Source organism: Gallinula chloropus, assembly GCF_964237585.1.
Source record: "Gallinula chloropus genome assembly, chromosome: 4".
In the NCBI taxonomy this organism is placed as follows: Eukaryota; Metazoa; Chordata; class Aves; order Gruiformes; family Rallidae; genus Gallinula; species Gallinula chloropus.
Window position 1 is genome coordinate 39,147,014 of NC_140088.1, and position 26,485 is coordinate 39,173,498.

The 26,485-nt window shown below is 50.5% G+C and overlaps 2 protein-coding genes across 2 annotated transcripts; one reads left to right on the plus strand and one right to left on the minus strand.

Moving 5' to 3' along the window:
* Positions 1-67: 67 nt before the first annotated feature.
* On the minus strand, positions 68-17,080 carry DNAJC17 (DnaJ heat shock protein family (Hsp40) member C17). The gene is made up of 11 exons (XM_084262839.1): positions 16,993-17,080; positions 14,887-14,956; positions 13,685-13,743; positions 12,075-12,162; positions 11,613-11,695; positions 11,057-11,153; positions 9,421-9,470; positions 8,869-8,946; positions 8,121-8,201; positions 7,255-7,383; positions 68-268 (listed from the first exon to the last, which is right to left on the minus strand). Exons 1-11 carry the CDS (start codon positions 17,068-17,070, stop codon positions 146-148), a joined length of 936 nt encoding a protein of 311 aa, XP_084118965.1. The 5' UTR covers positions 17,071-17,080; the 3' UTR covers positions 68-145.
* LOC311190807 (uncharacterized protein C15orf62, mitochondrial) lies at positions 2,561-3,408 on the plus strand. The gene has a single exon (XM_084262840.1). It carries the CDS (start codon positions 2,665-2,667, stop codon positions 3,193-3,195), a length of 531 nt encoding a protein of 176 aa, XP_084118966.1. The 5' UTR covers positions 2,561-2,664; the 3' UTR covers positions 3,196-3,408.
* Positions 17,081-26,485: the final 9,405 nt, after the last annotated feature.

The following is a 26,485-nucleotide window of genomic DNA, read 5'->3' on the forward strand; positions in this document are numbered from 1 at the left end:
TGCTCTGGAAAGGGCTATGGGCCTTTCCAGTCCCCAAGAGCTCATGGTCCTACAACAATTTTACAAAAGGAGATTTATTGACTTAATTTAAGAAACAGCTTTAGAAAGGAAGAAGGGTGGAATGGGGAGAATCCATATGCTCACACTAGGTATGAGACTCTTCCTCATCTTCCCGCTGGAGCTGTTCAATAAGCTGCTGCCTCTCTGCTGCTTGGCGCATCCGCATCATCACCAGGCTCTCGTAATCCCGCTCCGACACCACCGATGCCTAGGAGCGGAAAACAAATGCAATCCGTCAAGGAGAGTACCTGCCCCAGCCCCACTCTCCATAAACCACACTCCCAGCATGCAGGAAGGTGGTTCATGGCAGCAAGACCCCAGAGAAATCAGGTAAGGTGTGAAAGCCTCTGGCCTGCAGGAACCGCACAGCTTCCTACCAGCATTGCTGACAGGACAGACAGGGAGCCCAAGTTACCCTCTTGCTACCAGAGCTATTCCCTGCTTGCAAGGTTGAACAGGGAAGCACGGGTTCCCTTGCTGGGGCTGCTTATTTTGGGTGACAAGCTTGCTCTGCAAGTATAACACCGCTGCACAAAGTCCAGCATCTGCTTTACCCGTTACAAAGGCTAAAGCCATTTAAAAATATTTAAAAAAAAAAAATGCCAACCTCTCTGTGGTTTAGTGGCTGCAGAAAGAAAACCACCAGGCATGTTCCCAAACCTGACACAAGGGTGTTTCAGTTCTCCAAAGCTCTTGGAGCTTTTCTGCCATGTGTAGCAGCAACTGTCACGTCAACCAAGTGGTGATTGCAGACTCTACCTAATAAATGTAGGCAGCAGATGACAGCTGCTATCGCAAAACAAAGTGGTGGTTTTGGCACTCTGCTTTCAACAGGCACTTAACATTAGTAGGTGGCCTTCCTATTTCAGATGTATTCAGAGCACTGCGCTGCCTGGAAACATCCACCTCATTTGCTTGACAGTTCAGGTGAAAATAAAAGTGTCTTGACAGAAGGTGAATTAAAAAAAAAAAAAAAAAGATTCTCTTGCATCCAGTTCTCTAGGAACTAGATTTAGTGGTGATTTAAGGACATCTTAAATAGAAAATACCAGGCATCTTAAATAGAAAATACCAGGGATGACTGGGCCATAGAACAGCTAAGTAAGATTCTGCATGAAAATGGGGCAAGTACAAATTTGTTATCATGCATCCAGCAAAGGGCCTCCTCCAGCTGCAGTGTGTACCTGCAAGGGCAAGAGAGAAGCCCACAACAGAGAAGGAACTTAGACCAGGAAATTAAGAGACTAATATGCCATAATTGGTACGTTAGGAGCTGCATGAATGAAAACTATCCAGTGCTGCACAGCACTGACGTGCACAGTGTCTGAGAAAGCACTAGATGGTATCAGCCTTCATCGGCAGAGCTACGTTCTTCAAAGTTCCTGTCCACTAACCACAGATACTTAGATTCTCATTTGCTTGGCTGAATGAAATAGCCTACGTGAGACTCACGCCGATGAATCACCTACAAACCTGAATGACTACCTCACTCTCTGGGCTTAAACTTAAAAAAGAGGAGGGAGAATTTCCGGCCTCATTTGAAAGCCCTGCCCATACAAGAAGCTGTCGGAAGTGGAAGAGGGGCGAGCACCCAGAGAAGAAACAGCCTGACTCAAGATGGACTCCAAGTTGGCGTTCGCATCGCCAGCTCTCAGGCAAGGCGGGTGCCTCTGAGGGAGCCTGCTTTCTCCCCAGGCAGCGTGTGGGCCGATGCTTTGCCACTCCACACACCTCCTTCCTGCAATCCTGGCAATTACCAATAGTGTAAAACCCAGTTTCTGACGTGGCTGACTCAGCAAGGGCTTGGCTCAAAACAAATACATACGCACAGGGAACTGCAGCCTGGGAAGCAGCGACAGGAGGCACATGAAGAGAAGGAGGCACCGGGGATTTTTGGCGTCCCGAGTCCAACCTGGAGGAATTGTCCCTGGACTTGTTTCTTCCAACATCCCAGCACAGCGGTGAACGTGGTGGCCACGGTTCTTTGAGTGCTTCAGCAGTTTCTCCTTGCCGCCCGTTACGACTCCACTGTGGCTCCAACACACCGTAAGTCTGTTTTGCATTCGATTTTCCTAACGTTTGTCTTTCACATCTGCGTTTTGTTGCTTTTTCAGTTTCCAAATGACTGTATTTCTTCGGTTTCCTTCAGCGCGACTGAGTCACCGTCTCCCTTCCTACCCACCCACCAAGATTTTTATACTGTGCCCTTCACCACGAAGGTGGCTGGTTACCATGGTACCAAAGTGCCCTTCTGTTCTAGATGCTAGATTAAATCTGTTCTCATGGTGACTGTCTGCCTTTGCTATTCTTCACCAGCTTGTTCCTGCGGCACAGATTTAACAAGCTCAGACACCGCCATTCCTTCTCCACTGAAGGAGACGACTCCTTAATACCTGAGACAGTCCGATTGCTCCCTAACGTAGGGACATAGCGTGAAGTTTGCATTTCCTGCAATACCAGCCTCTCTGTTTTCCTTCCAGCTACAGGAACAGGGAAGGAAGAGGTTGTTCCTGTTGGGCAGCTTGCTGCTGATCCTGCGACTTAAGTCCAACACCTGATCACGAAGCGTCAGCAGCTTCCTTCTCCCCATCACCTTCCGTCAGCATGGATACTTGGCGGAGAGGGTCCATCAAGTCTACAACGTTCTTCAGACGTTTCTCACTCAGGAGACACAAAAAGCTGGGCAACCAGGTCATCATCTTGAACCAGAACAGCCACACTCTGGACAGCGATGGGCAATGCCAGAAGAGGGAATGCTTGAGGGATCTGAAGGACAAGTCTGATTACCTGTCGTGTCAGAGTGAGCAGAACCTTGCCAAGGCACAAGCACCTCCCAAGCCTCCCCGGCTGTACCTGGACAGTTCTAGCTGCCCTAACATCATTGATCACACCGATTCTCACTCTGACATCTCTTTTTCTGATGCTTCTCATCAATACCACAAAGCCACTCAAACTCAGTTCCACAAGGACCAGGCTACAGACTGCGGGACCTCAGAGACAGGTTCCCAGAATGGCACCACTCTTCCTGACCTGTCCGATCCCTTCCTGTCCTTCAAAGTGGATTTGGGGCTATCGCTTCTCGAGGATGTTCTGCAGACCCTCAGGAAACAGAATCCAAGAGATTACGCCATTTGAAGGTATTTACCATTGAACATACCACACTTACTCACTGCTGCTGCCAGTGTCTCTAGTCGTAGCAGGAAGAGGGATACTGCAGCACTCCTGTTGTGCGTGGCCGTTTTGTTGTTCTCGCCTGACCCACTGCAGACTGTCCCTGCCCTTGCCACGGAGTCCTTTGAGGCAGAGCTCGCAGGCTCCGTGCTCAGATGAGAACACTGCCTGCTGGAACCTCATAGGCAAGTTTCCCTTCTCCACATTGGGAATTTCCTACTCTTGACTGTGTGTCTCCTCATCGTGGAAGAACAGCATTGTTTGGCAAAAGACTTGTTATTTTGGGGATGTGGTTGTGATACTGCGGAACGCGGACAGAAAGGGATCTGGCATACATCACTGGTGGGAAAGCAGGCAGCCTGCAAGGAGACAACAGCATCGCATCTCTAAGCCATAGCTGTGGCAAGGGTCAAGAGATAGAAAGTGGTGGTTTCTCTCCCATTACGTCTGGATGTGAAAAATCAAAGCCGTTCCTTTTTTTCTTCTTGTGGGTTTCTTTTCCCCTAACAAAAGTGCAGTCAGCACTCCCAGCCTGGAAACAGGTAAGCGTCCATGTAGTCTCATAAAACAGCAGCAGCAGTTTATCCATCCTACCAGGAGGAGAAGAAATTTCTCTAGATACTGCTGCTTGAAGCATGCACTGATCTATCAGCTGTACAGATATGGAAGAATAAATGTATCTGTGACTGGAAGCCTCTTGTTGCCTCATTTCATTGGTAGCAAGCCAGAAAAAGCTTGTACCAAAAGCACAGATCCCTCATCTGTGGTGACCAAGATCTATCTTCTGTGGCTCTTCAGGTTGTTATGAGGGTGGGGAAGCAGTGTGGCTTTGCTTTTCTGGGCTGGGAGAAGGTCAGAGCTGCCAGTACTTTATCTTCCACCAAGGAGGAAGCTCAGGTCAAGACCTGTCCGTGAAGTGAGCAGTTTTTACCTCGTGAGTTGGACAGTGGGAGGGGCTTTGCCAGGCTGAGAATGTTTTAGGAAGTAAAGGTCACTGCAGAAACGACTGGGTCTCCAAGTCTTACCTTTTTCATAGCTTGATGAGGTACTGGGGCTCTTTTTAAAAAGAAAAACCTCTGTGCACTCAGGTAACCCTAAGCTCTGGAAGCTGGCTACAGCAAAGCACACAGACACATTTCAGAGAAGACACAGATGGCTCTATCTTTACAGCCTAATGTGAATCTGGCAGGTTAAGATTTTATCTTATAATGTAACACAAACTTTATGGAACTTGAAAAGAGCTTAGAAAATATGCAAGAGTGCCAGACAGGCTTTTCTCAGAACTTAAAAAAGGTTGAGCAAATTAGCCCAAAATTAGTGAGGAGCACTGGCAGGGAGATCCCACTACTCAAGGGCAAGGAAGACCTTCCAAGCAGCGAGTGCTTCACACTCTTGTGGTGACAAAACACACTCCTCGCAACGTGGCACAGCTGACATGTGCTTTGAACCACACAGAGCTGCAGCAATCAAGCAGTCATTGCCCCCAAACAGCCTGCACTAACACTGGCCAGTCCACAGCTTCTGTAATTCAAGCCTAACTTGCCTGTTTGTCTCTGGCAGCTCTCTAGAAACTGCTGGACAACACGCACCCAGTGCTGGAGAAGAAAACAAGCTAACCAAGACCAGGGAGGGCAAGTATCTTGCACTTCACTGTCTCCTCACAGTGTGACTTCTCAAGAGTCAGTCTTGCTTTCACCCAGGAACTGCTTCCAAAGCTCCCCGGGGCTAGTTAGTGCCTGGCTGTCTTTTACCTGAAGGCTTTGGTGCAGGGCTCCTGGCTGGCCAGCCCAGGCAGGGAGCAGACATGGCTCTGAAGCAGATGAGTAGCGAGCGTGTTGCCATGAGAACGCTGCAGGTCTTGGGCTGTTCTCTGAAGCAGAGCAGGGAAGGAGCTGCGGTTGCACAGAGTGGGAGCAAACACGGGGGTGGATCCAGACAAAAATAGGAGCAACCCAGAGGGAGCAGCAAATGGGAAGTGAGGGCAGCTTAAATCAGAATGAGATTAGCACGGCTTGAAAGCAAGAATGTGGACCCTGACGGCTGGGAAGCCAGACTGAGTATGAAAGGATGAGGCAATGAGTAGGATGAGGCAGCGGCAAAAGATATCTGATAGAGCTTATTTTGCGTAGTCTAGAGTTGAAGAGCTGAGGAGAAAGAACAAATCATCTGGAAGCAGTACAGCCAAGAGAAGTCATTAGCTCATTACAGATTTTGGAAGCATCCTGGTGGAAGCAACAGGATTCGGGGAGGGTCTGGAGAGGAACTAGGAAAAGTAGGAACCAGAACAGCTTAGAGATCTTAGCCCCGACAGTGAGACTGCGATGTCATCAAAGACACTGCAGCTGCTTACAGGCAAAAGCAGTAGAAAAGACAGACAGGAATGAGCAGTACAATTCTTGGGAAGGGATGCAAGTCACTGGCCCTACTTCCTCACCATTTTGGTGGCTAATACGGGACTGAACAGGCTGCGCTGGGCAGAAGTGAGTCACCACCTCCACACAGCACGAGCACCATTTGCTGCTTTAGCCTGCTCTCCCTCGCAGCTCCACCAAACTAATCCTTCGCAGCAGGCAGACGCTGCAGTTCCACACTGACAGGCTCTGGCCGTGGAAACAAGCCAAGACAAACTCGGTCAAAAACTAGGGCTTTTGAACTCACAGGGTCAAGAACCCAGCACCACCTGCACCAGCAATCTCTCAGGTAGGAGTGAGCTTTTCAGAGCCAGTTCTCATACTCTACTAGCGAGAGAGAAACTGGGACTGATTCATGCTTCCCCTCAACCCCTCAGTCTGCCTTCCAACGCTCAGGCCACGTCCATGAACCTGTGGCATCTGCAGGACTTTGGCTGGTTCTATGCTATGCATAAAGCCCCAGCTGCCTCTGCCTGGGAAGCCGTGCTGCTCAGGCCTAGCTGTTCACAGAAAAACTTGCATCCCAAGTGAAAACACACCACCTTGCACAAAACTAGGATAGCAGCAAGGCATTCCAATGTGTAAATGCATCCACTATAAATAAAGTCCTTAAGAAAAAGTTGGGAGAGTAAATGTACCGAACAACCCCACAAGCTGCTAAAACACGTAGGTAGTGAACACACACAAGGCTGACAAGACATAGACACACAGGCTCAGGGTGCCTGTAGAGCACAAGGCAGGAGTCCTCTCAGCAGCCACATCTTTGATCTTTATACCACAGGAAAGAAGGAAAGTAAGTGTCACATGAAGCTTGAACTGGAAGCAGCAGAGGATCTCAGGTCCCTTCACAGCCAAGGAATTATAACGAGATCAGATGTGCAGACCACAAGAAAACTCTGTGCTACACTTCAAAAGAAGCAGCTGCATCTCCCACTCCAGAGAGCCCACGGTGCACTGCCTTCACATGCTTTGCGAGCGGGATGCTCTGGAATAGCAAGTGTAACAGCTTCAGAGGGATTATTATCTGGTGAAATTAAGGGGAGTAACAAATGCCTTGCACTCAGAGTAACCGCACTGGTAAAGAGGACCCAAACCAGACAGTAAGGTCTCTACAAGGGTGTTTAATGTGATATTGCTCTCTATTCCCTCCTGCAGACCCTAAGAATATGGGTTTCCCATTAGCACTGAGAATTTCATTGCTGTGTGAATGCAGTAACCAAGACTCACTCAAGAAACCTTCTAGGAGACTCACTTCAAACAATTACCAGCCAGAGGATTCCCACAGTCAAGCTATATTAGAAAAACAAAATTCCAGCAGCATGGCACGAGAGGCTTCAGGCTGAGCCAGGGATCCCCTTGAAGGGGTGAGATTATGCAAAGGTCCAATCACCCAAAAAGCATGTGTCCTTAGCATGCTGCTACTCAGGCAGAAGGTCCTTTAAAAAAGACAGTGCTTCAGCACAAAAAGGCTCATCAGAAAGCCAGGCCTTTCATTAAGAGCTGCTTCTTGGTTTTGCTGGGAATCTGTATCTTACCGTAAGCACAAAGCACATTGTTAAATTGAAGTTGCCTTAGGAACAGGTTTGTGTAACAGCAGCCCCTGTGTCCTTACCTGCGACGTCCTCGGCTGACTGGTGCTGTCAGAAAGGACAGGGCTGGGATTGTGCCGGGGCTGCCCCTCCAGCCAGGAAATCTTTAGAGGATTATTTATCAGGCCAACTTCATTCTTCATAGCCATTTCCTAACAAGGAAAATAGTGTGCCATCACCATCTGCATTCCGGACCCCACTCCCTCAGGAGAGTTCTTCTGCCTCAGCCTGACGTCGATGACAAGGAGGGCACAAACAATGAAGATGGGAGAGCTGCCCTACACAAGAAGGACCCTTTAGGGTCCATGTCGGCATCAAGAGATCATACCATCACCGGTGCTTTTGATAAACAGGTCATAGTCAGTTCTGGGGGGGTTGATTATTTGGATGCAGGAGGGAAACAACAGTTGTCAAGAAATAGAGACTTGTACCGCGTAAGTTGATGGAAGTACTAAAATTAAGGGTAACTGATTATTTCCATGGCCACATTATTTATTATCATAGCGAGTTGAGGACTTTTGATTTCTTTTAAGCTGCACATGCCTGATACAGCCTTTGAAACTCACCGAACCCATCTCCACAACATGCAGTTCACCTTCAGTGAGGGCTGAATAAACAGCTTAGAGCCTGCTTTTCAAAGCAGCGACTCTTCCCTCAACCTCTTCCACGTACAGCCTGTTTGGTGTCATGCAAGATCTGCTCTGGGCTTATGCCTCCAGCTTTGCCACACCCTTGGTGCATCTGTACCTTCAGACTCTCATTACCCTTCTCCACTGCCTTAATGACAGGGCAGCATCCCCAGGCCATCAGGCTGCTAACCCTGCCCTCCCGCAACACCCCTTCCTGCCCACTCTCCACCCCATGTGCCTGTGGTCTCTGCCCAACTTACAGCAGCCTTAACTGTAGCAAATTCCACAACCGCGCTCCCAGTCTTCCTACTCGAGATCAGCAAATTGAGCACATCACCATACTGTTAAGACAAAGAAAGAAAAAGTTAATTATAGACCCAGAAGTCAAGTTCATCTATGGAAGGCAGGCAGAGAAAACATGTGTTTTCACAGACATGAAGTTCGAGCTGTCATCCTGTCTTCCAGTGAGCCCAACCTGTCATAATTTCTGCCCCTCTGGGAAATAATTCTGGGGAGGCATGGAGCCACACAATTTGCTTCTAACAAACCCTGATGCAAAAGGATGCTCAGCTGTCAGAGCCATGAAAGATACTCACATGAAGGGGAAACAAAAGCTGGGATTAATCAGATCGAAGGCTTGTCCATTCCTGTCTCTGAACTCCCCACAGTAGCTAATAAATAGTGCTTTAAGTGAAGGCAAAAGCACACCAGAACCACAGAGCCAGTCTGACTGTGTGGGGCACAAACTGTTCAGCGGGAAGGGTTCGCAGGTGCTCTGCTGCAACAGGAGTTCCTGCTAGGCATGACACAGAGGCACTAACTGGGGAGCGGCTCACAGCTAATATAGGTCATGCTGCTGGTCTCTGAAAATGGCATGAGTGAGAGCTGGACAACAGAGAGGAAAAAGGAGTCACTCTGGTTTGTAAGTAGCTTCCCAGAATTTACTACCCTTTCTTATACCACTGAGAGCAGAGGAAGATCAAGAAGTAGGAAAGTGTCAGACAGGACCTTTTGTAGGATCCGCAGCAGAACGTCTTTCGAGTATCCCCCTCCCGTCTCATCATCTTTCCTGCATTTCCATTTTAGCTGGAAATAAACACAAGTTAATTTTGTCCATCTGAACACATGTTGCCACACTCAGTGCAGCTCCCGCCACCTGCACAATAATCAAGTTTGCTATTTACAGCGACGCTCCCACAATTGCCAAGACAGAGATTTCAACATCAGAACGTGCAAAGGGAACATGTTATTTGGGGAACAGGGAGAAACACTGCTCACTGAAATAAGAGAGAGAATCCTTCAAAGCATACTAATGGCTGCATCAGGGTAATAAGCAGATGCTTCCCTGTGCCTAAAACACAGACAACTCATTTTCAGGCTCAAAAATCTAGACAAGACAGTACAGAAAAGGGCGATGGCAGTGACAGGGGCTGTTTGCATGCGTGACGTGCATTCAACAGAGGAACTTCCCCTCCATTGCACTAAGGGATATCTGTTTTCCAAAGCTGCATAACGTTCCATCAGTTTTGACAAGCATCCAGCTTTATAACGGTGTTTTACCTTGAGTTTGGGAGTTATTTTGCCTTCTGCTCCATTTCTTTCTTGATGGCCTGAAAAGGAGAAAGGAAAGAAAAAACAAAACACATGGGAAGGAGATGGGGGAAAACTCCTTGGGTAACAAGCTTTTAGCACAGAATTTGCCCTGACAATATCTATATGGCAATAGCAAGCACTTTTGGATTTCCAATAGACTGTTACAGGCCCAAAAGTCTTCTGCACCAGTATCACCAGAAGCTGCAGTACAGACTAAATATCGCATGTCAGCACTTCCCCCTTCTGTGATGTGCCACAATCAAGACCAGAAACATCTAAGCAAAAGTACAAGCATGAGACCTGTTAGCTTCTGCAATGATTTTCCCTGCAAGAGGGTTGTGCTGGTGGGAACATGTGGGAAAAAAATAAGGGTAGACAAAAAAAAAAAAAAAAAAAAAAAAAGAAAGGTAGCACAGCCCAAGAATTTGATCTGGCCTTGCAACTAAATACTTTGTAATAATGTGCTCTCATTGCAAAGTGTTTTACACTAAGGAAATGCTCAACATCCCCCTCAGTTCCCAACACATGAAATTACATTAAAAAAGGCTAGGGTGGGCTGAATGACTTTCTGCAGTCGTACAGGAAAACCCTGGTGATCAAAAAGAGTTTCTGCACCTGATCTCTGATGGGGTTTTTTGTTTCAGCTTATTAGATCAATATTTTTCCCTGTAAGAAAGCAACAGATCTTATCCTCTGCTGGAACAAAAGGGATAGGAAGCAAGAGACAGTACACCTCCCCACTGAGCTGAAAACAACGCCCTAATTAGTTTTGAAAAGAACAGAACTTTCAGACACATAAAACTGTACCATAAGCCCACAGATACAGAATATTAGAAAAGACAATCCAATACAGAGATGTGCAGATGGGAGCGAAGATCAGGAACACCCAAGGATGAGGTTCTGGGCTTCTGGATGTATCTCATCCCCTCTTGTATAAAGGGGATGAACTACAGCTACTGAGCACCCCATGAGAATTTGAGAGAGACAATGTCAAATACAGCAGCACAGAATGCAGACGTTTTCCAGTTCAGTATGTTGTGCTTTGCCTGACGTGCTTGTTGCTGGTCTTTGTCCTGACCTGGGATGAAGACTGTATACACCCCAAGAACAGCAGAGAATCAAGTTCTCAGCATCCATAAACTAATCAAAACTTTTTTCTCTATGTTGGGTCTCTCTTGGGTGACAAGTACTGAGAACTTTCAGGGCAAAACAGAAGTAGTAACCCAATGACAACTATTGTTTCTTCCAAACCTGCCCCATTCCCTATCATTGGTCTGCTACACTGCTTTAATTGTGACAGACAAGCAGGACTTCAGCCTTCCTCCAGCATAACTGTGGTGCTCCACAGACAATCTCAACTCAAGCTTTAGAATATTTACTGAAAAGAAGCAGCAACAAGGTGTTGAAGTGCAGCATGCTGCATGTAAGGAAGCAACCCCACAGAAATACTATTCTTTTAACTTGTCCCTGAAAAAGGTGCCAAGCAGCATCCTATATACGGCACTGTGACCAAGTGAGAAGGCTGCATCTGCACAGGATGAGAAGAGCTGGAGTCCCGCGTGCACGTAGTTTGGCAGAGGGCACCAACCTCATCTGTTCTCACCTCGGACATGCTGCTCTCTTTCAAGCCGGATCTGTTCTTGAATGAGCCTCTGCTGCTCCTCAAGCTGACGGGAACCTTCTTCACGCAGCCGTATTATCTACAGCAGAGGTAAGACAGCACAGATATCTGAGGGCACAGTTCCGTGGTTAGCTCACAGCAGCTAAAGACTAACAAGGAAGCTTTAGTCTTATACTCACATCCTGGAGCAACCCTCTTGCTGGGCTCCCTGCTACAGCTCCATTACCAATAAAATCAGATCCCTTCTGTTCATAGTGACAGAGCCCTTACCAGTCAGCATATAACCAGTTAGCTGCTGGTATTGTCTACTGGGTGAGAGGGCAGACAAAAAAATACCACCACCCGCACCCCCAACACTGACATATCTGCCAGGCTTCTACAAGATCCCTTCCGTGTGCCTCTTTCCCAGAGCTCATTAATCTAAAAGGATCACTATACATGATTTGCTGCATCTCATCACGTGGTTTTCATGACAGCTGTGAAGACTTTCAGCAATGCTTCTCAAAGGCAGCAGAGGAATTTAAGAATTTATCATTACCTCTTGTTCTAATGATCTCGTTATCCTGTTCTCCTCCTCTTCGCTCTCACGGGTCTGGGCTTCTCGTTCTCTGGCTTCAAGATCTGCAGAGAAAGAAATACAACCATCTAAAGAGCATTATCACTGCTGATCAGAGGTGGATGGAAGGATCACAAACCTGGCTACACCTACATCAATTTCAAAGCACAGTCCTGACAGCTCTGCTGTATCTCCCTTGCCCAGGCACATCAACGTATCAGCAGTCTTAACACTCATTAAACCCCCTGCCTCCTTCCCAGAGGAGGACCATCCTCAGCTGCGATGTTGGGAGATTTCAGATGGCTGCTGCAGTGCACTGGACATAGAGAAACCAGAGCCAACACAAATGCCCAGCGGATTGATCAACAGTGAATTCCAGAGAAGTGCAAGCACCCAGCTAATGAAGACTTCAAGCCAAGAGACACAGAGTTTTCCTTTCATTACCAAGCTTTACTTTCTTTCGCTTCTCGTCAAGTTTCCGTGTCCTTTCCGCAGCTTGCTTCTTCGCCTTCCTCACTCTGTCATAGGCCGCCTGCCACAGAACCAACAAAATAGTGTGAAACTACATAAAGCAGAAGAGACAAAATGGAGAGCAGTGAATAAAGGCAAGATCAGATATTCACTCTAAACAGAGGTGAAGCATTTTATACTTCTTGCTAGCATCCCCCCTAAAAATGTTGGAAGTTAACACAAGTATCTTGAAAATATGAGAAGAGGCCCAAGGATCTCTAGATGGAGCCTGAAGGGTGAGGAGGTCCAGGAATAAGCGCCAAGTGTACTGGAGAGAGTGTCCGACTCATTTTCAGAGGTGGGAGGAATGTTTTGGTACCCTGAACATGCCCAAAGTAGCTTATGGAGCACTGGTAACAGATCAGGTTTGGTTTGGAGCAAAGTTTTACAATTCAGAAGGTTTATTTTCTATGAAAGATCAAGTCACAAGACTGACATTTGACTCACAGGAATGTAATTGATCCAAGAGCACCCAAACAATACATCAGCATGTTCACTGAGCACTACAGAGATTTTAAAACTGGGGCACACTGGCACCTTTGCTGGTGCATCTTTAAACCAGTTGGTAGGCTCCATGTAGGCTGATGAACAGACCTTCTGTAGTCAGTAAAGCACAGACTGGCACGTACATCCGGATATTCCTTGTGGAATATTTGCATGGGAAGGCAGAGCTCTTGTTCCATAAGCTAGCAGAGCTGGCACTTTTCCTTCCTGCATGGGGAGGGTTTGCTAAACACTTCCCTTTTTAAAACATAGAAGGCAAAAAGTTCTTGGATGCAAAAAGGGTAACTGCCCCTCAGAGGGGAGACAGTAAGCTTTGCCAGTGTTTGGAAAGAGGAGTTATTTCAAGTTTTTGTATCACATAATCTGAAATTTTACTGTGCCTTCTCTCATGAGTATCTGGATAGAATTACTTGCTCATTTTTGTTTTGTTTTTATTCTTTCCTTTCACACATCCAGACTACTTTCAGCTCTCGAGCAGCAGGCACTCAGCTGCTTCCTCACAGCGAGAGCAGGGTCCAAACTACATCTGTCAGCCTGCAAAGCTCCTGCAGTGAACGGACAGAGAGCGTGACTATGATTCAGCTTTTCTGTTTACAAGCATCTTGGGCCCCACAGAAAGAAAGGCTTTGAGCCTTAGCAATCACATCCAGATATTATTAATTTGTCAGGCCTTGACTTCAAGGGAACCGCAAATGCACCGTTGTCATGAAATCAGTGGAGGTTGTCATTTATTTTTTTTAATGGGATATGCTCCCATCTATCACGTTATTAAAGACATTATCTCACCCTTGCAGCAGATGGACAGAGCTACTCCAGCACACCAAACCAGAAACAGAACATTTGTCCAGGTTCTTATCTGGCACCTACTACGTGATCTCATGGAGGACTGCAGGGAGTAGCAGATGAGACTTGCATTCACGAGATCAGAGTCGGAGAAAAGAGCAGGACAGACAGGAAGAGAGCTTTCAAAACTTCCCCAGCATGCTTGCAGAGAGTAGCACCACCCAACCCCAGCATCACCCAGGGAGGGACATCCTTACCCTCGCTGCTGCATCTGTTAGCACAGCCAAGGCCTGAGACAGTTGGTGGAAGACTTCCGCTGGGGATTAGAAGAAAAACGGGTGAGATGCTATGGGCTTGGAGGTGAACCAGGAAACACAATCCCTTATGGAAGAGACCTGCAGAACATCACAAAGAAGAAGAATCTTTCCAAAACATTTGTAAGCCAACCTAGAGCCAGGATCACCTCAACTCCAAGGACAATTTTTGTCACATAAAAGTCATGGTAAACGAAGAAACAAAACCTGGGACTGTTTCATTTTAACAAACCCTTGAAAAAATGCGTTCAGCAGAACCCACCTACAGAAATGTTTTACTTAACTTGCAGTCAGTCTGAAATACACTGTTACAAATGGACCCTCCCTTTCATACCAGTAGATTTTCAGCTTTGCATTTTGCATCAATATCCCCGACCTTCTTCCTGGAGAGTTACGCCTACAAGCCGGATGCCTCCCTACACACTTAAAATCACTTCTCAACCTCCTGCAGACACCAACGCCCTCAGCTTTCCTCTCATTGCTGCTAATTTGCTCTACAAACCTCAGTTATAAGCATTCAATCCATAAGACCTATCAAACTGGAAAAGTGCAAGATACAGAGCCATGTTCATTTTGAGGCATCTTGATGAACAGCATCCTTCTACTTACCACTGCTGTTCACTTCTACCTGTAGCTACAAACCCTAAAAAGAGTAGCTGCAGAACCCAGCCCTCGCTGGTTAGGTACACTCCATCTCTGAGAGTCGGGATCTTGCCTCTAACTGACAAAAATGGGCATTACAGCTGGCGACTGAAGTTGCAACTGAGAGGTATCTGAAGTAAAATAGCGACCAGACAGTAATCGCTGGGGACAGCAAGGCCAAAGGTCTGGGATGTGAGTACCGTGTGGGATGACTCTGAGAGATGCAAACAAAATTTCAGCAGTGACTTAGTAGCAATGTTTCCAAAATCAACTTGTATTCATCCAACCATAAAACACAGAGCTCTCTAATCACAGAATGACAGAGCTATTGTGCTGAAAATAACGCTTAGCCCTACATGCGTATACTTCACATGACATATACCCAGGCATTCCCTTAATTATATGCAAAGACAGGCCTGAAATTAAGCAGAGCCACTTCCAGGAGTCCGCACACATGGAAACCAAGGCAAAGAGCTGCTTGGGTCTGCACAGCCCCATCCTACCTGCTTGGGGATTGTCTGGGTTCTTATCCGGGTGACAAGTCAGGGCCTTCTGTCGGTACGCTTTCTTAACCTGCAAGAGACAGGCTCAGTTTGGTTCATATTGTTTAAGCTGTGCTGAGAAAAGTAGCCTGGGGAAAACAAACATCCCAAAACTCAACCACTGCACAAGAAAAAAACTAGTAGTTGTTGGGTTTGCTCAATTTAAACCACCTCCCAATCACACGAAGGGGGCTGTGATTGAACCAACATTCATTTGCACAACTGGATGCCCCCCTGGCCTGACAGAAAACAAGAGACCCTTTTCAGAGCGCCAATAGCTCCGTTACCCTCTCACAATGAAAAGCAGAGCAGGCTCTTCGAACAGCAGGAGACCTCTGAAAAGCTCCCTTCTCAACCTCAAGGCAGCATCCCATCTTTTAAACACACTGCACCACAAGGAAAAGCATCTCAGCCCCAGACACTTAGTATGCAGGCAGACAACCATGCTTTGCTCGAGTCTGAGCTTCTCAAAGCCCAAACTTTTACCTCCAGACGGACTGTCTTACAACAGTCCAATCTCACCATCACCCAAGCCAAGTGTGGCAGGTTTCTAGCCAGAGGGATACAGTATTCCTTGCAGCTGTAGCTTTGGGACAGATAAAGTACCATTTACTGTGCAACAACTGACTTGGCAAGGCAAGGACGTTGTGACCAAAGACCATTTATTCTTTTCCACACTTCAAACAGACTGACAACCGTCTGAGTAGAGTCACATTCAACAACCCGAGATCCCTTTGTCAGGGAAGCACGTGCATGCAAGGAAGGGAAGGAAAAGCTGCTGCTGGGCTCCGCTGCCGAGCTGTCCTTTACTCAAGCGAGGGACAAGTGGTGGCTCGGCACCACCTGCTGGTGACAGCTCTTGGCCAGAGAGAGCTCAGCTAAGGGTGGGAGGGCCAGGCCACATCCCATCTCCTGCTCCAGCAGGACTCCAGCCAAGAGACTGGGGCAGGCCTGCTCCCTGTGCAGCAGCCACAGCTACTGCAATACCTGCTCTACGCGGCAAGTTCAGGTGAGGCTTCTGTAAACAGTAAGGTCCTACTACTTCAACAGTCTTGCTCCCCTTTGCTTGGGCCCTTGGGCCATGCTGCTCTGCATACAAAGGGTCTGTAGGTCGCTGCAAGGATTTTACATCGAGGATCAGCACTGCAAATTCTTAAATTTAACCCTAACACGCAGTCTATAAGTTTCTCCTCCATTTCCCCCAGAGACGAGCTGAGCAGCAGAGCCGGGGCCATCCAAAGTCTTCCACCTCTTCTAATCGCCTGTGTTGCACTCGTCTCGTTCCCCTGTTCTGCGCTTCACGCAGGTGGAACACCCAGGCAGCCTCAGCCACAACTGATGTGGCTGAGCCCAGGCTGCCCCTTCCAAGTCTTACCCTGCTTACTGCTAAAGGACAAACCACGAAATCAAAGAGGAAGCCTAAGGAGAAAAGTCAAAGTTTTCCCATCAAGCTTAACTTTGCTCAGCTGCCAATAGTTTTTCAGGGAACCTTAGAAAAGTACGCCTTCCAGCCCAGCCCTTCACATCTTGCCTTCAGCATTGACTTGCCAATTACATTAAACTAAAACATGGAAACCTGGAATTCCAAACCCCCTGAACTAACAAGCTGGGAAACCTATGGCACCCAAACCAACCACCAGCATCCCACTTTCGGCAAATGCAGGAGGCCCCTTCCTTCCGAGGGTGAGGCAAATAACGTCCGGGGCTAATTTGGCAGCCCCCTCCAAGCAACACCGTCCTCTTACAAAGCCAGGCCGCGCCCCACAGGCTTAGGGGGCGAAAAAGTGGGGGGGGCGGGGGGGGCGGACGACAGCGAGCACAGAAAGCCAACATCAGAACAAAAGGGCCTTTCCCGCTTGTTAACAGCTCCACAGACCAGGCGGCAGCGATGCCGCGCCGCAATAGCACTGGGAGCCAGCGCCTCGGGAGCGGGGAACACGAGCCCGGGGCTGAGGCAACGGAGGTCTAAGAACAGGGCTGGAGACAGCAGAGAAGGGGAGGGGAGAGATAAAGCCCCGGTCCGAACCTCCCCGCGGCCCCGCCAGGGCCCCGGGACGCGACCCTAACCTCTTTCTCTGACGCCTTCTCGCCAACACCCAGCAAGCCGTAGAGATCCAGCTGCAGCAAGTCCTTATCAACCGCCATTTCGCCGCCTAACCCCTTCCTTCCTCCTTTCCGAAGGGCCCGCCCTGCCCCGCCCCGGAGGAAGGCGGAGAGAGCCCGACTCCATAGCCCAGGACACCGCGCAATTGCAGCGCCGCTGCCGGCGGGTACGGCGGGTTCGCCGGGCGATGCAGTTTTCCGGCGGCCGCTGCAGTGGGGCGGCCCAGGGGCTGAAAATGCCGGAGGGCTTTGCGCGGCAGGCGGCGGCCGGGCGGGAAGCGCTGGTTTCCTTCGCTGTTGTTACGGCGGGTTTGTGTGAAGTTTTGCCTCGGAGAAGGAAGGGCGAGGTTGGGAACGGCCCTGACATCACCGCGTCAACCGAGCCTTGTCCTAGAGCGCCCCGTCTGTGGGATTTGAACCCCTCGGTGCTTAGAACATTTCTCACCCCTCCAGGGCCCGCCACCTCTCTGCACAGCCTGGTTCAAGGCCTGACCGCTCTTTTAGTGAAGAAATTATTCCTAATGCCCAGTATAAACCTCACATGATGCAACCTGGGACCATTTGTTCTCATCCCATTGCTGGTTACTTTGGAGAAGAGAATAAGCTTCACCTTACTTCACCTGCCTGCCAGGGAGTTGTAGGGAGCGAGCAGCTCTGCCCTTAACCTCTTTCCTCTTCCCCAGGCTAAATAGCCACAGGTACCCCAAGTGCTCCCCCTCAGACTTGTGCTCCAGCCCCTTCCCCACTTTGTCGCCGTCCTCTGCACCCACTCCAGCTCTGCAATGTTCTGGTAGTGAGCGTCCCAAACCCAAACCAAGCACTCAAGGGGCAGCCACACCAGTGCCCAGGACAGGGGGAAGGACACTGTCATGGCCCTGATGGCCATGACTGTTAGAAATGCCCTTGGTCCTAAGAAAGGACTCTAGGTACACACATTAGTGAAGCAGTAATTTATTATACATTCTTGCAAGAGCTGGTGACCTAACAAAGTAGGCACACCTTTGGTCAGAGTTTGTAGCACTTTAATACCATATCCTTATTCAAAAATCATGAGGTTACCTCATATACCTAAACATATTCATAACTTGTCTCGCTTCATATTAAAATGAGTTCTAAGAAGTGATTTCCATAAACTCCTCCCAACTGCGCCCCCGCACTGCTGTTTGGTGGTGGTCGTTGAGGGTCGTGGGGATGAAGTCGGATGGGTCCTCTTCATCACTGCAAGTAACCTTCTGTTTTGCGCAGTCAGTTACCCCTTGACTCTACAAGTTCGGTGTCAGCAGGTTTTGTGTATCTCCAAGGACAAGGGGGAGCTTGAACTTGAAATGCTTTGCCTGCATTTGTGACCAACTAGAGACAAGCAAGGAATTCATCAAACAGATAAGGAGGAGGGGGGTACTGGAACTTGTCGAAGAAGTCATTTCCACAGAGCACATAGTCCTTGAGTGTTCAATTTACTTAAAAGATGGTGTTAGACTCAAACTTATGTCTCAATTGATGTTTCTTCTTTATCAGTGATGCAGAGTTGTTCAAGCCAGGCATTGTTTATGGGAGGTCACCGCTATGGCACTTCAAACCATCCTGTTAGCAAGTCTTCCTTAACCTTTTACAAGCATCTTAATGCAATATTTCAGCAATGTTGAGACATAAGTCCACAGTTTTCCCACCCCGTCACCCATTACTTAGCAAATTAAGCTTTAGGTGGGTCTCCAGGCCTGGTCAAAACCAGATGGAGTCTTCTTTTTTGTCATGCGCCATCATCATGGCGGAACTCCTGGGTTCACTGGATTCACGCATGCGTGAGCTTCCTTTTCTAGTACTTTCTTTGGGGAGGTTGTGAGGGAAAACTGCGCATGTGCATTTCCAAAAGCACACAGTTAGGTGAACATGCACTGGAGCAGCAGAAAATGGCTGGCGTTGGTGAGGATGAGACCCCAAATCCCTCCCCTGAACCTTGTCCTTCAACTCCAGGAGTGGTAAGGTTTCCTTTCCACAGCACTATAGCCGCGCAGTAGGGACAATGTGCTTGCTATGGCTATAGTGGTGTATTGTTCCCCTGCCATTAGACTTTCAGGTCGTCACAGCCTACCCAACAAGTGCAGTTTTGCCTCCCGGAGCAACCAGGGAGGTGTGTGTTACTGAGACTGAGAGGTCTCTTCAAACTCAGATAGTTGGTTTAGAAAGAATCAAGGTTTTCCTTTTCTATTATTACTTCTAAGCAGAGGGCCCATGCTTCTCGTCGCAGGGTTGCAGATGCTGTGGCGATGCGTGAACGATGCTGTATGATAGAATTTTATGCACTGTTAGGAGCTGCTGTTATTTTGGTTTTGTTTTTGATTGTGGCTGGTTACCATTGTTGTAAACTAATAAAGTTTAGTTTTGTTCAGTTAATCAAGAGTTTCTATATATCCTAAATTCTTCTACAGAAAATACAATAACCTTTTTCAATTTGCAAAAGCAACATTTCCCAGCATTTTCCGCAACAGCCATTGACCTTCTTGGCCACCTGGGCACACTGCTGGCTCAGGATCAACTGTCAACCAACACACCCAGGTCCGTTTCTGCCAGGCAGCTTTCCAGCCACTCTGTCCCAAACCTGTAGAACTGCCTGAGGTGGTTGTGACCCAAGGAAGGCCCCAGTCAGGATCCTTGCTGAACCTCCCACAGTTGCCTCGGCCCATAGATCCAACCATTTCAGATCCCTCGTTAGAGGCATCGTGTCCTCAAGCAGATCAACACTCCAAAAGTGGCCGAGGGGACTCCTGCTGCCCTCGTCCAGTTAGCTGAACAAGAAAGGAAAGAGAGCTGGCCCCAGTACCAAGCCCTAGGGAAAACTGCTTGTGACTGGCCGGCAAATGGATTTCACTCCAGTCACCCCAACTCTTTGGGCCTGGCCACACCGACAGTTTTTCTGCGGCAAAGCCTAGGCCCGACCAGACCTTGAGAAGCCAACTTCTCTAGGAGAACGCTGTGGGAAATGGTGTAAAAGGCTTTATTAAAGTCCAGGAAAAGCCCATAGGCTCTGGCAGGCAGGGGCAGGAGGCCATGGCGAGGGGCAGCAGCCGGTGTCACCCACAGGGACAGCCCAGCAGCCAGCAGCGCCCTGCCACGGGGACACCCTGCTCCTGGCTGCCCCCCGGCCTCCAGGCATCTCCTGCCCTGAGTTGGCCGTCCCTTCAGGGACAAGGAGCGACTCCTGCGGTGCAGCAGAACCAGAGGGTAACAGGAGTGTAGGAGAAACCCTACCAATTGTGTCCCTCTTCTCCCTGCTGTCCTCCCAGCTGTATCCCTCTCTGAGCCTCTTTGAGGCCTCCTCTCACTGGTGCTTCTTCTTGGGCACTGCTCGCTCTGAGAGCCCCATCATGCCATGCAGGGCCAGGCAGCGCTGCAGCCTCCTGGCGCGCATGAGCATGCCCAGGGCCTCTTGCTGCGGCTCTGGCACGAACTTGGCCGTGGGGCTGTAGCAGTTTGTGGGTGCCCGGCCTGAAGACAATGGGGTGGAGGCCACCGGGTAGGCGAGGGGTGCCCTGCGCTGCTTCTGCGCAACCTGGTCTGGCTGAAAGTGGTGCTGGGATTTGAGGAGCCGGACGTTGGCACGGCCCATCCATGTGGAGCCAGTGCTGGTCGACAGGCCTTTGGACAGTGACTGATGCACTATTTGCATGGAGTATTGCACTGCCACAGGGAAACTTTGCAGCCTAACCTCCAGGCATCGCCTCGCGGTGTGCACCAAGAGTTTGCTGTGGATCTCTGGGCTCAGTTCCAGCCTGGAGATTCTGTCAGGCGCTGCAGCATCAGGCCGGTTTGTGCCCGCCAGGTCAACCTCAGGCCTGCCTTGGGTGGTAGCGGAGGTGGTCCAAAAGCCAGCATCTTCATTTGGCGGGACTGAAGCTGCAGCTGCTGCTGGTCCCGTTGCTGGTTCCGATGCCTCCTTGTCCAGGGATGAAGCAGGAAGCCAGGGGAAGCCCTGCCTCTGTGGTAGCCTCACACTGGGGCAAAGGATGCTGTCACGCATGATCATCCCCTGCACTGGTGGTTGGCAGTCGGAGCAGACATTGGTGTTGGCACCCAGTAAAGCATCCAGCTGCTGGCTGCTTGCACAGAGGTCTAGGGCAGACGTGTGCGTGGCGGTTGTCTTCTTGCACACAGGTGCAGGAGGAAGCACAGCCTCCCGAGAGCTGCGCTGGCTGTGAGACTCCTGCTGTCCCTTGGCAAGGATGCTGTCACGCATGATCATCCCCTGCACTGGTGGTTGGCAGTCGGAGCAGACATTGGTGTTGGCACCCAGTGAAGCATCCAGCTGCTGGTTGCTTGCACAGAGGTGTGGGGCAGACGTCTGTGTGGCGGTCGTCTTCTTGCACACGGGTGCAGGAGGAAACGCAGCCTCCTGAGAGCTGCGCTGGCTGTGAGACTCCTGCTGTTCCTTGGAAAGGTGCTGTGCTGTGCTGGCCCGGCCCACGGCCTGGAATCTCCATGTCCTGTATCCCTGGGGAAGCTGCAGTGCTGGGGGGCACGGCACCAGCAGAGCCAGGGACTCCTCAGTGGGGCTGGGTTCATTCCACAGCCTTCGGTCTTCCTTGGCTCTGATGACACCTGCGATGGCGTCTGCCTTCCTCTGCATTGAGGGGCACAGTGTGTGCCGTGGCAAGGGCTGTCTCTGTCCCGGACGGATGAGTTTTGGCAGGATGCGGCGGCCCTGCCGCTGCGCTGCTTGCTCCTGGGACAGCTGCACTGGCATGGGCAGGGCCCCCAGCTGCACTTCCAGTCTTTTCCTTGCCACGTGCATCTTGAGAGCTGACCAGGCTGCGCCAGCACGCACGGGTCCGAGCGAGCAGACGGATTCCATCTCGACGAGGGCTGCTCTCTCCAGGATCAGGTCAATGTTGTCCTGGTTCTCAGTGGTCCTGAGGTTCCCAGATGAAATGGAGTTGCAGGTGTGGCGGGAGAGGCATCCCCGCTTCTCCCGATTCTGCTTTGGCAGCTGCTGGATGTGAGGGTCCAGCGTGGCCGAGGAGCCTGAGCCTGGTGAAATCCATGACCTGAGCCATGCCAACAGCATTGGTCGCTGCCACTCCTGGGTAGCCGCACCACAGTGAGGGCAGTGGTGGTCTGCCTGCACTTTGCCAACTGCAAGACAGGGAGGGGTGCCTGAGCTATGGAGCTGGGGACACCGATACCCCCCAGAGACTGTCCCCCCGCCTGCTCCAGGGGCCAAGCCCTGCCCTGGGGACATTCCCAGGTACACCCAGGGCGCAGAGTGGACCTGAGGGGACTTACTGGGCTTCAGCGCTGTCACTCGCTGCCACCACCTCCGGCATTGCTGGTTGAATCTCTCAACCTGCGGGCAGAGAAGCAGAGTATAGTATGCACCCAGCAAGGGCCAGCCCCTGTCCCTGCTGCCTCGAGTGGCCCCCTTGGCCCCAGGTGCCCCTGTACCTGCTGGTGTAGAGTGGTGGCGATAAGGAACACCCCAGCAGTCAAGAGCAGGATGTCGAGGCAGTAGAAGAAGGTGCTGTTGCTCACGGTGCAGAGTCTGTCAGTGATACACATGATGCAGACGGGCTGGCAGTGCCAGGGGGAAACCAGGAGGTCAGAGAAGTCCTGCCTCTGGTCGCCCTGCGATGAGCACTTTTGCCAAATGGGTTCTGGGTTTTGTTCCCCAGGGACCAGGGGTTTTGTCTGCTGGGTGTGGTCCCCGGAAGAACTGTGATGTCACCAGAGAGTCACTGAGACCTCTATGACATCACCAGTTTATAAGCGCAGACAGCTCTGTCGGGGCTCAGTGTTGTCCTCGTATGCAGCAGGCAAGGGTCTGCAGGTGAGGGGGGACACAGGACCCCCACCCCGCAGGCTCCCTGCCAAAAGTGGAGAGAGGATCTTTCTGATGGGGATATCGTCAGGCCCGGGACACCAGACCTGACCTGCTGCGCCCCAGCATCTGTGCTGCCCCTGACAGGAGGCCAGGAACCACGTTCCTGCCTTCCCAGTCGCTGCCTGTCGTGTCGGAGAGGTGAGTTCCCATCCTACCCGGAGATCTGGAGCACACACAGACGGCCCTGGTGTCACCCAGGTGTCTGGCTTGGGACGCTCCCCAAAGTTTGTGGCAGCACAAACACAGCCCCAGGGCCGAGCGCTCACCTCTTCAGCAACTTTGCTGCTTCCTCAGGTCACATCTCCAGGGCAGGTCATCAGCTTTGTGCCTCTTGGCTTTGCAGCTCGAGATGGCACGGGAGGAGGATGTGCCAGAACGGAGCACCTCTTCTGCCAGCGACACCAGCCAGGAGCCCCAGGCTGCACCACTGGCCTCTGAGAGCTCAAACTGCCCAAATTCTCAGGGCCCCACCAACACCGGGACCTGCGTGAGCCAGTGCAGGCACTGTTTCTGCATTTCCTGCATAGAGGAGTGGGCCCACAATGACAATGTGTGTCCACACTGCCGGCGGTCTTTTCAGCACATCTTCCCAGAGCTGGTAGCCCGGCACCATGGGTTGTCCAACATCAGGCGCTGTGACAACAGGAGGAGATCTCGAAGCAGGGGGTGGAATCATTCCTCAAGCCATCAGCACGGTGGCCCTTCCAGAAGAGCCCACAGCAGTGGCCAGGCCAGGGCACTGGAGAGGGACCAGCGCAGGTCGCTGAGGTGGCAACAAGGCGGCCGCAGCAGGGCTCAGGAAGGCTGGGGATACAACTCTGGGAGAAGCAGGAGGCAGCCACAGACCAGGGCTCGGGATGCTGGCCGCAATGTAAGCAGAGCTCCAAGACCCCAAAGGGACATCCCAGCAGCCCCATGGAGGAACGAGCGCCGCTGGCAGGCACGCTGGCATTTCTCCAGGGACCGTCGTGCAAGAAGGAGGCGACCCCGGCGGAGGCGGCGCAGAAGGCGAGGCCCAGCCAGATGGGAGCACTCATGGGGCCAGCGCAGCGACCGACAGGGTTGTGCTGAAAGCCCAACTCCAAGGGCCCAGCAGCACGTCCTGGCTTCCTCGGCAAGGTACCAACCTCGGTGGAGGTCCCGCAGCTCTGGGGGCCGAGCACGACCATGTCGGGAGCAGCAGAGGAGGAGGGACTGGGATGGAGAGCGATCTCTCAGCCCGGAACGGGATGTCCCAGCTTCCTCCTGGAGAAGGGGACGCCGCCAGCGGGGAGGCCGCAATCCCTCCAGACAAAGGTATGCGGCAAGGAGCCGATCCCGGCGCCGGTCCCGCAGCCGTGCCAGGCGCAAGGCTTGGTAGATGAGCCTTGGTTGGGGGTTCTGGGACGTTGGCCTCCAGAACCGCTCCAGGCCACCTGTTCCAGGGCTAGACCTCCTCCTAAATAAACATGCTTGGTACAATCATGGGTGCTTTGTACAATCATGGGGTGGAACTTCTGGTATTTCAGTCCAAGATGTTTCTTAGGAACCTTCCCATTTTTTAAATGACTTAGTCTCCCTGGGCTGCCTTGGTTTCCCCATCCAGCCCCATCCCTTTTGTCCATCTCCATGGCCCACCATCTCCTTCCTGGCCAGGAGCTGCAGGGCACCACACATCTCTACGCCAGCTCTACACCTCTCATTTCCTTTGACATGAGGAGACAAAGTCCTTTTGGTGGTCTCTGGTGTAGACAGTTTTGAGCCCTGTGTGGGAACTACCAGCTCAAGCTCTCTGGCAGCATCACACCCTGCAGCCCTGCTGCTCCTTTCTCATGCACAGCACACTGTGCTACAGGAATGACAGAGGCAGAACCAACTTGGGTTTTTTTTTTCCTCTGATGAAAAGAGAAAAAAAAAGGGGGGGGGGGGGCGTAAAGAAAAAAGTACCATGAGAGGAACAAAAAGAAAGAGAGGTAAAAAAAGGAAGAAAACAAAAAAGAGAGGAAGAGAAAGAGGAAAAAAAGGCATGAAGATGGACTTCAAAACACTGAGATTTCAGACAGCTCTGCACCTGTCAGGCATTTTTGCCACCCCCATTCATGCAGACATACCAAAGGTATGTAAACCCAGCTGTCGGCTGCCTAAATGGTTAAAAATATGTGCCAGGGAAAAGAGTCTTTTATCTAGCAATAACCATGCATCATCCATCAATGTTGCAGCAATCTCTTCCTTACAATAAAACCTGCCCAAACCACTGATTTCTGCTCCACCAACCTGGAAGATGTAGAAATACCCCTGGAAAACAGGCAGACATACACCTGTTGCATAGTAAAAAGAGATAGCACAGGGAGTAGATAAAAGTAACGCACATAAAATAACAATTAGAAGAGCTTGTGCTGGTTTGGGTTGTTTTGATGAGGTTTTGTTTTGTTTTTTCACTATGTTATCATAGTTTGTCAAATTTGCAAGCATTTATGAGTTCATAGCCATGGAACTCCCATTTCAGGGCATTACTTAAGCGCATGTTGAAATCCCATCTGCATCTGTAGATCTCAAACTCACACATAAGTCATTTTGCTCACCTCAAAAACAATCATGAAGATTAGCTTAAAATAATGGGGAAAAAAAAATTAGAGTTACAAGCAAGGTTCTTAACCACTTTTTCCTGGCAACTCAAACAAATCAGCTCTGATTATTCAGTTCCCAGTGCTGCTTTAACAAGGGAACACATTTATGGCTCTTCCACGTGGGTGTCAAGGAAGCAAGGAAAGCACATCAAACTTAGCACACATCGACACCGACAAAGGGCCAATTCTTGAAATCAAGCATTGTAGTTTTGTGTAGCTGGGTTCTGATGGAGAAGGGGGGCTGCAGGGTGGCTGCTGCAAGAAGCAGCCAGAAGCTCTCTGCAGAACCGACAGAGCAAACACCAGCTGGGCTCAAGGCCGGAGTCACTGCTGACCAAGGCCGAGCCCAGCAGCAATGGTCACAGAGCCTCTGGGAATCACAGGAGAAAAACCCACAAGCAGCTGCTTTGTGCCCCCAGAGAAGGGAGTGAGAAGATGGGAGGAGCTGTGCAGGCACCAGGGGCAGGGAAGGCAGGGAGGAAGCATCCCAGGTGCTGGAGAGAAAAGATGCTCCTGCAGTTCATGGAGAAACCCATGGTGGAGCAGGTGTTGTCCCCTACCCCTCAGGCCATGGAAAAGGCTGAGGCCCCACGCTGGAGCAGGGGGAGACCTACAGGAGATGGTGTGACCCATGCTGGAGTAAGCTCCTGCCAGCACTTGCAGCCCGTGGAGAGAGACAGAGACACAGATGAGCAAGGGAGAAAGAGCCCCACTGGAGCAGGTTTGCTGGTTGCAGGGGGGCTTGTGACCCCATGGGGGACCAGGCTGGAGCAGTCTGGGCCTGAGAGACATTCTGTGATTTATGACTGCACCCATAGCAGTGACCCACGCTGGGGCAGCTGGGGAAGAGCTGAAGCCCTGTGAGAAAGGACTCACGCTGGAGAAGTTCGTGGATAATTGTCTGTTCTGGGTGGGACCCCATGGTGCAGCAGGGGAAGGGGGTGAGGAATGAATCCCCGCCCCAGCTAAGAAGGAAACC

What these genes read in the sequence shown, in the direction of transcription:
- LOC311190807 (XM_084262840.1), top strand. Translation starts at nt 2,665, where the DNA reads ATGGATACTTGGCGGAGAGGGTCCATCAAGTCTACAACGTTCTTCAGA.
- DNAJC17 (XM_084262839.1), bottom strand. Translation starts at nt 17,070, where the DNA reads ATGGCGGTTGATAAGGACTTGCTGCAGCTGGATCTCTACGGCTTGCTG. An exon ending in CCCAGACAATCCCCAAGCAG is followed by an intron (nt 13,744 to 14,886) that starts GTAGGATGGGGC and finishes TCTAATCCCCAG; the next exon opens with CGGAAGTCTTCCACCAACTG. An exon ending in TGCTGCGGATCCTACAAAAG is followed by an intron (nt 8,202 to 8,868) that starts GTCCTGTCTGAC and finishes TTGTCTTAACAG; the next exon opens with TATGGTGATGTGCTCAATTT.